Consider the following 14,427-nt stretch of genomic DNA (forward strand, 5'->3'; position numbering starts at 1 on the left):
TTGATGACGTATGGACGGCGGGCAGCCCTACCTGGCGGAAGTAAACGGAAAGGCAAGGAGCTCCCTCCTCTCTTAAGATGTTATGGATCTCCAAGGAGACTTCCGATTCCCGATTGCGGCTGGTACAAATCCTTCATGTGCGGGGCAAGAGCGCTAGAAATACACTGGAAACGATGCTGTTATAAAAACACCACCACTAAAATAAAACAGGCAGGCTTAGAAGCTCATTTTTGTTACAGTGCTTTGAAAGCATCGTGACATATCCACTCAGAAGTAGAGGGAAGGCTGCCATATAATAGGCGTGGAACGCCTCCCGTGCCGTTAAAGGCTGTATGAGAGGCAGAAATTCAACAAGTACAGCTTCCTCACATTGCGCTGGTAGCCCCAACGCTGAACCCTTTAGCACTATAGAGAAACGGACTAGGTGGGTGGGAAACGAAAAAGGCGTCATTTCCCCTCGCCTGGAACCTATACGCTACTTCACGTTTCAAGAAACAGTACGCCTCTTGATCACCAGTTGCTGGAAAATGATGGTGGGGGGGCGTATTGCGGCATGTTCTGCTTGTGAGCTTCCAAGGAGCATATAATTGGCCACGGTAGGAAACAGGAGGCTGGTCTTACACTAAGCCGGCAAGGTTCAGTTTATGTTCACTCAGAGCCCTGAACAGCAGTATGAGCAGTAAGATGGTAGACTCGAAAATGGGGATATGCAATAACTCATGAATTAACGCATGTAGAAAGCTCGTTTTGGTGACAAAATACGAGGGCTGATGCATACAGAAAATAGGACACATCGCTTGCTGAACTGCCACCAGCCTTCAGCTCCATCACAGCACACTTCCAAACAGCATTCATTGCTGTCAAAGCAGGGATAGGCAACTTTTTGGGGTCCGTGGGCATGATCGGCAATTTGAGAAACTGTCCTGGGCACCACCACAAAATGGGTGCACTGCAGATAAAAGCATCAGCTGCAGCCACCTACCATCTTAATTTCCTAAGAATGCCTGAGCCTGACATGTCGCTCAGAGCCATTCATGGGAAATGAAGATAGAAGCCCTCACCTTCCTCTGAAGCAATCCCAGCTGCCAGTAAGAAATCTGGTTACTTAAAAACATTAAAAATAAAAGTAGGGGGATGGGGCACCTTCACAAGCACCAAGAAAGGTGTTGGGGCATACTGGTGCCCCTGGGCACTACATTGCCTGCCCCTATATCCAAGAGTCACTCATTCTCTGGATCCTGATAATTAAACAATGCTGAATCCACTGGATTAGAGCTAGGAAGAAATGCATGCTGTTTTGCAACCACCCAAGTGCCTTATGCCTTTACCAGAAGAACTGATGACCATGTGCAGGTGTAAAACATCCCACACAAGAATGTGCAAATGCAAGAGGTTCTCAGTGATGCACTTTATGCAAGTGTGAAAAGCTGTGTCACAAAACATCTTAAATAGCATGCCCATCTTCAAAAATTTACTTGCAATATGCTACTGTATGAATGTAGTCTGATTCAATGTTATTAAATATTTACTTCATTTTTATTCCACCGTTTCTCCAAGGAACTCAAGGTGGTGCACATGTCCCCCGCCCCCTTTTACCCTCACAATAATTCTGTTGAGGTGGATTAATCTAAGTTACTGGCTAAAGTGCCCTTGGCAAGCTTCAGAGCAGAGTGGGGATATGAAACCACATCTTCCTGCTCTTAGTCTGGCACTCTATCTACTAGACCATACAGGTGGGAAGTATAACTAGTAATAGTTCTTCTACCCATCTTGACTAAAAAACCCAAATTTTCCTACCAAAATAAGCTTTCTACATCCACCCTTTCATGGGTTATTGCGTATTCCCATTTGTGTGTCAGCCATCTTGGAAAATGGCAGCCACAGAATTCATGCATTAGAATGGGCATGTCTGCTCATGTTAACTGTGTTCCTACATGGATCTGAAACATATACAAACTTCAAGATTCTCTGCCCATCTATTTTTTTATGGGCGTCTATGACAGGTCCTGGACTATTAATGCAATATACACTGTGAACAGTTTTATTCAGTTGCAGGAGGGCAAGTAGCTATAAGAGAGGGCAGGGCTTCTGGCCTTTCGATAGTTATGTAGAAAAGGACATTTTCACAGGTGTAGCTTGGCATGCAAGCTACACCTGCTGAAATGTCCTCTTCTACACACCCACTGAAGATTTGCCTAACTTGTTCTCTTTTACATCTGGCCACCCTAAGTTGTAGGGCAAGTATGTTGGCAAGTATGTTATCACTTGCGAACATATGCTTCAACTAACCCATCACTCTCCTGGACTAGAATTTCTTTTTGCAACCGTGTTGGAAACATAGTTAATACAACAGTTGGGGGTGTGTGTGTACATGTGTGAATACTCACATGGTGATAATGCGTTTGTCCCTTAGGTATAAGCACTTAAGGCCCACTGTCCTCATTACTAGAAGATTGTCATGGCATAAGAATATGTAATGTTTACTATGGTGGAAAGGAAAAATGCAATTACTGGGACCAGAGCCAGCCCACATTTTGCCACCACAACCTGCTGCAGAATAACATCCTGTAAAAGCCATGGAACAGAGGTGCTGGGATATGGTTTTCATCTCATACAGTGCTTTGTTACCACCCCTACAAATATTGCTGCCTTAAACAGCTGCTTCCTATACAACAACTAATTCTATATTCATGAAGCTCTGCTTTGCTCCCTTTTGCACTACTTAATAAGGATGCCTGACCTAGAAGTAGCCTTTCCTGTGTAGGGGATGCAGTTGGAAAACTGACTGGAATTTGTATCCCTCCACAGCCCAACCAGATGTGACAGACCTTTAGCTAGCAGAGATAATACTACTGATCTTCCTTAAAAGATTGTATGGATTCCTGTTTTGAGATTATATGTGAAGATCTTTGAACACTAAGTAGTATTATTATGGAGTATTAAATACACACTTCATAACCACATCTAGAAAAACAAATATTTAATTAACAAAGTTTACTAATCCACAAGCCTCATTGAGGTATTTGTTTCACTTCCAAAAATTCTGCTGATACTTAACAAAAGTATTCAGTAGACAAAGATGATCAATACGTACTTCTCAATACACAAAACAGTCCAAGAAAACGTGTTGCACCTAGTGTTCATATATTAAGAACTGACAGTGAAACAGATTTGTCACACGCTGCCTAAATACATAACATGGAGAAATCTAGAACTATGGAAAATGGCAAACAACTTTCATAGTAGATTGCCCTTATTTGGAGTACTTGAAGATTAATAAGCAATATAGGGCAACCCCATTTGCTAATGGAGCTTACTTTTATTTTGAAAAAGAAAACTGAAACAAAGTAAACTCATAATATCTGCATTTGTATACATAGGTGAGATGTGTCTTCTTGTTGGTGTTCAAACTATTCTATTCTTGGCAAATCTGTTAGCATAATTTAAAAAAATAAACCTTTCTAAACATAATGATAAAAAAGTGCTTCAGAATTCATTTAAAAACCGAACATGAAAAACAGTCCTTCAAATGCAAGCATACACACCATTGTTTAATATAGCTTTAAAAAACTCTTAATTCAATGATTTTGTGGCAAAAGGGCAGTTAAAAAACTAAGTACACAGAAGTGTACCTTAAAACAACATAGGATGTTTCAACCTAGAAGAGATGAGTCTCAGTCTTAGCAGGTTGGAAAATTTGGAGAGAAACATTGGGCCAAGCAACCAGAGTATATTTTATGCACAAGTTGTAAGTCATTCACTTTCTCACATGCAAGCTTATGAGTTAGTCCTTTAACAGTACACACATTATAGTTTTTGCAACTTCAGATGCAATATAACAACAGGCATGTAAGAAATGGGTATGAATTTTGACCACTCCCAGGACAAACAAGGAACTGGAAGGAAGGAATATTCTACACATAAACAATTTCCTGGGTTCCATCTTGGCCACACTAGAGTGTATCAAAGAAATGAAACCAGAGCAACGCTTTGCAGATAAGAGTAGGCTAGATTCCCATTCATAAAACAAAATAAAATGAGCTGCAATAAGGGACAAAACCTTCCTAAGGAATTGGCAAATTTAGCTTCCACCCCAAAAGTATCCCTGACTACACATTTACTTTCTCACAAAAGTGAACAGGTACCTTTTAATGTGCATCTAGAAGTGAGAGACCATTTATCCTTAGACTCCAGGTGTAATAGGTGGAGTCATCTGTACAGTGCATGTTTTTGGAAGTAGCTGCTCTCATGAAAAAGCACCATATCCCATGCACATGGCTGAAAGGACATCATGAGAACATACCACAGGGTATATGACTTTGCACAGATGGAATTAAGAATGTCTGGGAAGGTTTTCTGCCTATTGCCAGGTATCATTTTAGTTGTGTGATAAAGCACTAAAACACTAAACCAAGTTCTCATTTACAGAAATACCCTCACTAATCTGAGCCAGCTCAGTACAGGCAGAAGGCGCATAAGTAGTTAGAGAGTACTGTATTTCACTCAGCTACTTCAACAACTGGACACTGTAAAGTTGCACAGTTCCGCCATGTGATGAAGCTGCATGGCAGTAAATATCTCTGCAGAACAGCTGTTTGAGCAAATGTTTATCAATTAGGGTTTTTTTTCACTCACCTCTGCTGCCTGAAGAATTTCAGTATTTTAACTGAAAAGTGCAGGCTACTCAAAAAACTCTTCTTGAAATATTTTGTATTGTGCTTTAAGCAGTTTTGTTTTTGTTTGCAAAATACACAAATACATCTTGAGATTATTTTCATGTGTCTTCAATCGGTTCATACGCTCTTGAAATATGTCCACTTAGGAAGAAAATTGAAAAATAAAATTTGCACGAGCAAATCCACATTATATACACAATGGAGATTAAAATAGAGGATTGCATTCCAATTTTTCCATAGTATTCAGTCTGACAAGATGAAACTAAAACATGGAAGTAGAAGCTTCAGCAACCTATTTTTTCAAGAGCACCATAGGATTCTCCGCAAGTCTTCATGTTTCTAGTGTCTCCTCATTTGCTCCACAAGTATCAACTACACAGATTAAACAGCTGGTCACTGGGAAAGCACGGACTTTAGAGTTGGCTATCCACTTATCTGTTTCAGTATTATATTCAAGGATGTGTCCCAAGCGACCTACACCCTGAAAACCAGCTAAGACATAAACTATGGAACCCACAGCGGCACATTTTACTGTTACACCTTTCCATGGCATAGGAGAGACCATCTTCCACTCATTCACTTTAATGTCATAATATTCCACATTGTCTAAGCCACCTTTAAAAAGAGGAGGAAAACATAGAAATAAGTAACAAGTACAGATTCTTGAACTTTAACATAATAATTCACCTTAGGTTAAATAAATCATTCAAGCCTTTCCAAGCGTAACTGACAAATGATTAAACATTCTCTAGTGTGATAAATTAAAATTAAAAGCTGCAAGGGTGGTTTGAAAAAGTAGCAATTATAGGAATACTAGCTAAAAATATATTGGGACTTAACGACTGAGGAAAGAAGGGCAAAACCCCAAGGTTTAAAAACTAGATAGAATAATGATTATGGGCTAGTGATTTTTCTAAATTACATATAGGATTACACTGTAAATTATCTATTCAGAAGTAAATTCCAGTGAGTTCAATGGCGTTTACTCCCAGGTAAATTGAATGTAGGAAGGGTGCAATCCTATACTGACTATTGAACTCAGTGGAACTTACTTTTGAGTGGTTATGGATTGGACTGTGCTGTTAAAGTTCTCAATTTCTACCAGCTTAAGGGGAGGTCATTTTAAATTTCTACATAACTAATATTTAATCCGTTTAAAATTAAGCAAAGTAAATAGGACAATGGCAGTTTTATGTTGGAGACCTTCATCCAGAGCAGATGACTTTCATATTGTGGTGACCTGCACAGTTGTGTGCAATGTTTGTTTTCTTGTGTGCAATGTTTGTTTTCTTTCCAGTTGTGGTGACCTGCAAGGTGTGTGCAATGTTTGTTTTCTTGCCTGAGAACAACATGGCCTACACCTGCAACAAGTGCAAGTTGATCACGCTGCTGGAGGAAAAAGTAAGTGGACTGGAGCGGCGACTGTCGACCCTCCGGGGAATAAGAGAACACGAAGAGTTCTTGGACAGAATGGGGGAACTACAGCAGCAAAGGGCAGACCAGAAGCTTGAAGAGCAACAGCAAGATGAGGCAGTGGGAAATGCTGAGGTGAAGAAAAATGGAATAGAGGATACTCCTTGGAAAATGGTGACAGTTAGGAGAAGAAGAACTAGACGCCACTCTGCACCAGTGGAAGCAGTGGAGCTGTGGAACCAATTCCAGGTACTTGCGGATGAGACTGGAGGACAGCCTGCAGAGGAAGAATCACAGGGGAACCTGCATGAGAATGAGCGAGAGGCTAAAGGTCAGTCAAACAGAGGCGATGAAACCCAGGCCTACAAGAAGAAGAGAAGAGTGGTAGTAGTGGGAGACTCCTTGCTGCGTGGGATCGAGACCCAAGTATGTTGCGAAGACCCGTGGACTCGCCAGGTATGTTGTCTCCCGGGAGGACAGATTAGAGACGTGACTGAAAGGTTGCCTGCGCTCATAAAGCCCACTGACAGGTATCCCTTTCTTCTCATCCATGTGGGAACAAATGATACCGCCAAGCGGAGCTACGAAGAGATCACATCAGACTTTGAAGCTTTGGGAAGGAAACTCAAGAACTTTGGGGCCCAGATAGTTTTCTCATCCATCCTTCCAGTAGTTAGAAGAGGGATAGAAAGGGAACGAAAAATACTCCGGGTGAATGACTGGCTACGAAGGTGGTGCCGACGAGAGAGATTTGGATTCCGGGACCACGGGCTATACTTCCTGGAAGATGGGCTGTTGGCTAGGGATGGGTTGCACCTCACAAAGGATGGGAAGAATGTGTTTGGCCACAGCATGAAGAACTTCATCAGGAGGGCTTTAAACTGAATCCTACGGGGAAGGGAGATGTAATGTTGGGGGTAACAATGGACATAGGCGCATGCACTGCAATGGAGAGAACAGCTCTGATAGCGCCCAATAATAGTCTTCAGACACATGTAGGAAGAAAGCCAGACTATGAAGCACATGGTCTTCGATGTCTATATACTAATGCCCAGAGTATGGGAAACAAACAGAACGAACTTGAACTCTTAATACAAGAGGGAAATTATGACCTAATAGGTATAACTGAGACTTGGTGGGATGACTCTCATGACCGGAATACAGCAATTGAAGGATATAACTTGTTCAAAAAGAGGAGGAACAGAAAGGGAGGTGGGGTTGCACTGTATGTGAAAAATACATATCTCTGCACAGAAATACAGGAGGAGGAGCTTGGTAGCCCCATCGAGAGCATCTGGGTTGAAATAAATGGAGCAAAGAATAAAAGGAGAAGACAAGGATGAAACTTTTGAAAAGCAAATAGCCAATGTTTTAAGGAAGCATGATGTAGTAGTAATGGGGGACTTCAATTTCCCCGATATTTGTTGGGAGACAAATTCTGCAAAACATGGCCCCTCCAGGAAATTCCTGACTTGTGTGGCGGATAACTTCCTCCTACAGAAAGTAGGGAAGGAACTAGAGGATCGGCTATCCTTGACTTGATCCTAACCAACACAGATGACTTAGTGGATAAAGTAGCAGTTACAGGAACTCTGGGGGAAAGCGACCATGTTGTACTTGAGTTCTTGGTTCTAAGGGAAGCAAAAGCCGAGTGTAGTCAAACGCGTACCCTGGATTTTAGGAAAGCTGATTTTCATAAACTCAGAACAATGATCAGTAAGGTCCCATGGCAAGCGATGCTAGCGAGAAAAGGAGTCCAAGATGGGTGGGAGCTTTTAAAAAAGGAAATTCTCAAGGCACAATCACAAGCAATTCCAACAAGAAGAAAAGGTGGAAGACAACAGAAGAGGCCAGTGTGGCTTCACAAAAAGCTTAGGGATGACCTGAAAACAAAAAAGGACACATATAGGAAGTGGAAAGAAGGCCAAGTAACAAAGGAAGAGTACAGGCAGATAGCACAGAATTGCAGGGATGGCGTCAGGAAGGCTAAAGCTGAGAATGAGCTGAGGTTAGCAAAGGATGTTAAAAACAACAAAAAGGCTTTCTTCAGCTACGTGCATAGTAAAAGGCAGAGGAAAGAAATGGTGGTTCAGCTATTAAATAAGGATGGCAAAATAACAGATGACAAAGAAAAGGCAGAGGTGCTCAATTCCTACTCTGGCTCAGTCTTCTCCCAAAAGAGGGTCTATGACCCCCCTGGCAAAGTACAGGCTGAAGGGGCAGGATTGCAGCTTGAGATCGACAGGCATATGGTCAAGGAACACCTCATTACTTTGAATGAGTTCAAATCTCCAGGGCCAGATGAACTGCATCCTAGAGTCATAAAGGAACTGGCAGAAGAACTCTCAGAACCACTGTCTATTCTCTTTGAGAAATCATGGAGGACGGGGGAAGTGGCAGATGACTGGAGGAGGGCTAATGTTGTCCCTATCTTCAAAAAGGATAAAAAGGAGGAACCTGGGAACTACAGACCAGTCAGTCTGACATCAATCCCTGGGAAAATTCTGGAGCAGATCATAAAGCAATCCATCTGGAAGCACCTTGACAACAATGCCGTGATTACTCGAAGCCAACATGGATGTCAAAAACAAGTCCTGCCAGACAAATCTGATCTCATTTTTTGATCAAGTAACCTCCCTTGTAGACCGTGGGAATGCTATAGACATCATATACTTCAACTTCAGCAAAGCTTTCGACAAAGTGCCCCATGATATCCTGATGAGCAAACTAGCTCAAAGTGGGCTAGATGAAACAACGATCCGGTGGATCCACAGTTGGCTACAGAACCGGACTCAAAGAGTGCTTATCAATGGGACCTTCTCAAACTGGGGAGAGGTAACGAGTGGGGTACCGCAGGGCTCAGTCCTGGGCCCAGCGCTCTTCAACATTTTTATTAATGACTTGGATGAGGAGGTGCAGGGAATGCTGATCAAATCTGCAGATGACACAAAATTGGGAGGGATAGCCAATACTTTGGAAGACAGAAACAAAATTCAAAGTGATCTGGATAGACTGGAGCGCTGGGCAGAAAACAACAGAATGACATTTAATAGGGACAAATGCCAAGTTCTGCACCTGGGAAAAAGAAACCAAATGCACAGTTACAAGATGGGGGATACGTGGCTCAACCACACTACAAGCGAGAAGGATCTTGGAATTGTTGTCAATCACAAGCTGAATATGAGCCAACAATGTGATGTGGCAAATGCTATTTTGGGCTGCATTCATAGAAGCATTGCTTCCAAGTCCCGGGAAGTACTAGTTCCCCTCTACTCAGCACTGGTTAGGCCTCATCTGGATGCAGACAAACTGGAGAGGGTTCAGAGGAGGGCAACAAAGATGATCAGGGGACTGGAAACAAAGCCCTATGAAGACAGACTGAAAGAACTGGGCATGTTTAGCCTTGAGAAGAGAAGACTGAGGGGAGAGATGATAGCACTGTTCAAGTACGTGAAAGGTTGTCACAGAGAAGAAGGCCAGGATCTCTTCTTGATCATCCCAGAGTGCAGGACACGGAATAATGGGCTCAAGTTACAGGAAGCCAGATTCCGGCTGAACATCAGGAAAAACTTCCTGACTGTAAGAGCAATACAACAATGGAACATATTACCTGGGGAGGTGGTGGGCTCTCCCACACTGGAGGCCTTCAAGACGAGGCTGGACAGCCATTTGTCAGGGACGCTCTGACTTGGATTCCTGCATTGAGCAGGGGGTTGGACTCAATGGCCTTGTAGGCCCCTTCCAACCCTACTATTCTATGATTCTATATGTGGTAGTGATGTATAAGATGTAATCCTACTTGTAAGAAAATGTTAAGATTATTAGAAGTATTACTACCTATGTCTTACCATTAACATCACAATGCTATGCATATTTACTCACAGGTAAGTCCCACTGTATTTAAAGGGGCTTACTCCCAGGCAAGTGTGCACAGGGCTGTAGCATGAAGAACTTCTTTTAGGATATATTTAGGATGTTATGCCATATGAATAATAAGAACTGGTGGGTAACAATTATTACAGCTCAAATTGAGGAGGCAAAGAAATGGAAAAATGCACAGTCTGCAGATAAATGAATGGCTGAACAGAGAATAGTATTTATATTTATGTATTTACTGAATTTATATCCCACTGTTTATCGTCCAAGGAACCCAAGATGGCATACATAATCCTCCTCCTCTACATTTTATCCTCACAACAACATGGAATTTCTAGGGGTGGCAGAGAATTTCTCCCCGAATCTTCGGGGGGCCGAGTGCCAACGCATTCGGCCCCCCGAAATTGGCGGTGAAATTCCCCGCCCCCCCCAGGATGGGACTTACCGTAGCCGAATGTCCCTCCTGCCGGCGGGTCCCGGCGGCGGTTCGGTGGGCTTTCGGCAGGGGCGGCAGCCGGTCTTTCGACCGGCTACCACTGCCGCCATTACAGCTGAAGAAAAAAACAACAACAACCCCGTGATAGGCTACGTAATGATTTACGTAGCCTATCACGGCTAGATTTCCAAAGACAGCCGTGATAGGCTACGTAAATCGTCACGCAGCCTATCACGGGTGACTTTGGAAAAAAAAAACGTGTACGCAAATGGCAGCAGCCCATGGGCGCCACCATTTGCGTTCCTTATTTTAGCACATCTAGTCTACGTAAAGATTTACGTAGACTACGGCGAAAGTAAGGGCACCCTATTTGCGTTGCCCTTATTTTCGCTGTAGTCTACATAAATCCATAGACTAGACGTGCCAAAATAAGGAACGCAAATGGCGGCGCCCATGGGCCGCCGCCATTTGCGAACGCGTTTTTTTTTTTTCCAAAGTCACCCGTGATAGGCTACGTGATGATTTACGTAGCCTGTCACGGCTGACTTTGGAAATCTAGCCGTGATAGGCTATGTAAATCGTTACGTAGCCTGTCACGGGGTCTTTTTTTTTTTTTTTTACTTTTTATTTTGCAGCCAGGTAGACGGGGCGCTTCTCCCCGGCCTGAATTTCGGCCGGGCGAGGCGGGAAGCCTCCCCCACTTCGCCTGAACTTCGGGGGGGAAAGCGAAGCGCCTCCCGCCCACCGCGAAGCCAAGCTGCGAAAAGGTAAGTGACTTTTGTACATCCCTAGGAATTACTAGTATAAGGAGATATACTTCAAACTGGATTTTATCAGTTAATTTTTATAGTGAATGTTTTCAACAGAATACAGCTGTGGATATTTTACATTTGTGAAGTTAAAGTCAGTATGATAAAAGGAATGTATTATTGCTACTACTTACTATTGTGTTGTCATTATTTTTTCCCTCTTTATTCTTTGTGATTGTGAACCTTATATTGTGAAGACAGTTCAGAAACTTCAGCAGGTGGAGAATATGGCTGCCTGAGTGTTGATGGGGGCAAGGTGATTTGATCATTTAACGTCTATACTGCACCAACTGCAATTGTTACCGATGTGTTTCCAATCGCAATTTAAAGTGCTGGTTTTGACCTTTAAAGCCTTAAAAGGTTTGGGACCAAATTACTTGAAGGACAGGGCCTTTTCCACAGTGGCCCCATACCTATGGAATAAATGGCCATTGGGGGTCCACCAGGCTCCATCATTGTAGGCTTTCAGGAAGGCCTTGAAAACATACTACTTTACTCTGGCATCCCCCAATATATTTGCTGTTTTTATTTTGTTTTTATCATTTAATACATCAGTTCTTATTACAGGTTTTATTGTTGTACAATGTCTTGAGAGAGGTTCTGCCCGAAAAGTAGCCAAGAAATATTTAAAATAAATAAATAAAATGATATTACTATAAGAAATGAAAAAGCTGGAGAACAGATTAAAATTTTAACCTAAAGATGAAGTCTAGTGTGCAATGTGATTTGTGTCCTTTGTAACAAGTCTCAAAGGGGTTTTGGTGTACATTTGATACCTAACCATGATTAAGGAGAGGGGGAAGAGGGAAAATGCACAGGAATGGGAGGGAGGGTGTGATCCTGCAGTATACTCCTAATCTTTTAATTCTAATTAATGTCTGAGCTATTGTTACATCTGTACTAATCCCCTGAGATGTATGGCATTTATTTCTGTAATAGTGATGCTAGGTATGCAAGCAACATGCACGTTGAATGTTAACTAAAACTAAGTTGGCTAGCATTTGCTCTGTTTAACTTATTTAAATATCTAGTCTTTGGGGGGCGGGGTACAGAAAATCTACAAATGTTGCAACAGTGGAGGGGAAACCAGGTTTTATTAGACCCATTTCAAAGGTTAACATCTTTGGAAGATGTTGCATTCCATTGTAAGTTTGTACCAACTCTACAAGTTAGCACCAGATTTCAAAAAATGCCTGTAGCTGATGTTTAATTCAAGGTCACTAAAATGGCAATGGTCAGGACCCAGTTTTGAAACACCTTAATTATTTCATGTCCAAAACAATTTTAAAAAAATACTGCTATTGTACAAGACAGTAGTTTTCAACCTGTGTTCTGGGGATGGCTGGTGTTCCTTTGAAATATATTAGAGACTCAGTAGTGAAGATATCAGTAATATCAGCCAAGCTTCCCTCACAGACAACCACCACTGCTATTCTTTCCTTGTAATCCACATGTGCAAAAGAGTGTTGTGCTTGGTTCACACAGGGCAACACTGAGGCAAATGGGTGTGGATTAGCAATCTCTGTACATCCCAGAACATGCCCTAGAATCCTCTGCGATGAACAGGGTGTTTGTGGGGGACAAGTCAACATGGAAACGCTTCCTTGCGGTCAAAAGCCATTAGTAGAAAGAACTGCACTGAACAAAGAACTCACCTTGTTCTAATTTGTGATATGCTTTGAAATTTTGATATAGGTAATCTGTTTTACAAGTGGGATCCTGCAACAAAATGTTGCAACATGGAGTGCTTCAGTTCAGGGTCTCAGCCACTCTTCCCTCCTCCCCCCAGTGTTCCGTTTTTCTCTCTTCAGAGAGTCAGCGTTCTGTGCCCACCAAGTATGGCCTGTTGGCGGGTTTTCCTCTGCACTGGGTTTTTTTTTAGTGGTGGCTTGTGCCCAGTCCCAGCTACAGTACAATCTTGGATTTCTCTATTGGTCTCTATGGACAGATCTCTGTTCTGTCCCTGGGGCATTTTTAAATAGCTTCTCAGTGTGAACCAGCAACTGACATGTCAAGACCATGAACTGGTTCTTTCTATCTTTTTGTATATTTATGTGTCTCCTCCTCCTTTTCCAGTCACTCCATTCTATTCCTCCTTCCTCCCAATTGTCTTTTTTTCCTTTTGAGTTTTCTTCCCCCTACATTTGGTGTGCATGTGTGTGCGTTTTTGTGCACGTGTATTTGCAAACATCAGGGCTACCATGAGGCTGCAAATGCCGCTCTTGTGCATGGGTAATACAGTTTTAGCTCCAACTCCATGGGCACAGGAAGACTTGAATTGGTATAAGAAGAAATTATGATAGCGTGCTATAATTGGAACTGTTATTTTATGGCGCTTTTTGCTGTGGAAGCCTCTGTGAGAGGACTCGATCCTGTAAGGAGGAATAAATAAATAAGTAACATTGATGTTCTGAGATTATGAAATTATATTACTGCCAATTATATTTTATTCCAGTGCTTCTAGCTAGTCACACATTTAGAAAGTGGAAGAGCTGTGGCTCAGCGGCAGAGCACATGTTTTGCATGCAAAAGGTCCCAAATTCATTCCCCAGCATCTCCATGTAGGGCTGGAAAAACTTCGGTACGAACCCGCAGAGAGCCGCTGCCAGTCATTGTCAACGATACTGGGTTAGATGGTTTGACTCAGTATAAGACAACTTCCTAAAGTGTTAATAGGTTTAAGTTATGATTTTAAGGAATTCTACATTAACAGTTGCTTAAAGAAAACATTAAGAGTCAAATGTTTCTTCATATTTGTGCAATCAGTTGTGTTTGCTACAAGTTTAGTCAAGAAGGACACAATATTTCTCCCTTCTTCCGGTGCCAGAGAACTCTTACACTTGCAAGGACCCCTCTTCCATATCTATCTATCTATCTATCTATCTATCTATCTATCTATCTATCTATCTATCTATGCACAGCTCATTTTGTCACTAAACTGGTAGTTCAACCATTGGCACTAAGTATTACCACATCCTTACAAAGCTGGCACATTTTGAGATGCTGCACTTGGTACTTGCTGCATCTTATGTTTGATATAGTAGATCTTAGATCAGACAACAGAAATTATTAATACATACCTAAGCCATTTTGTCCCCCTACAGCAAATATTTTGTCTTTCACAAACACAAGCCCATGATTCTTCCGGGCTTCAAGCATTGGACACAACTCTGTCCACCTGAAAATAAAAAATATGTAATTCTCAGTTTTTATATTT

At 42.1% G+C, this 14,427-nt stretch overlaps 1 protein-coding gene across 5 annotated transcripts in view; it reads right to left on the bottom strand.

Moving 5' to 3' along the window:
* Positions 1-60: 60 nt before the first annotated feature.
* Positions 61-14,427, bottom strand: part of KLHL7 (kelch like family member 7) — a 38,165-nt gene continuing 23,798 nt past the window's right edge. For 2 of the 5 annotated variants that reach the window (XM_084858565.1, XM_084858564.1), the window contains 2 exons: positions 14,291-14,388; positions 61-5,291 (listed from right to left, as the gene is read on the bottom strand). In XM_084858565.1, the coding sequence (XP_084714691.1) occupies positions 5,008-5,291; positions 14,291-14,388 (382 nt within the window). In that variant the 3' untranslated portion in view covers positions 61-5,007. Of the gene's footprint in view, positions 5,292-10,998; positions 13,872-14,290; positions 14,389-14,427 lie in introns of those variants that run through there. The other 3 variants (XR_014792348.1, XM_084858566.1, XM_084858567.1) reach the window with 3 other exon arrangements.

This window comes from Heloderma suspectum, chromosome 5, assembly GCF_057233095.1.
Source record: "Heloderma suspectum isolate Gila_16-S chromosome 5, 16-S_ref, whole genome shotgun sequence".
Lineage (NCBI taxonomy): Eukaryota > Metazoa > Chordata > Lepidosauria > Squamata > Helodermatidae > Heloderma > Heloderma suspectum.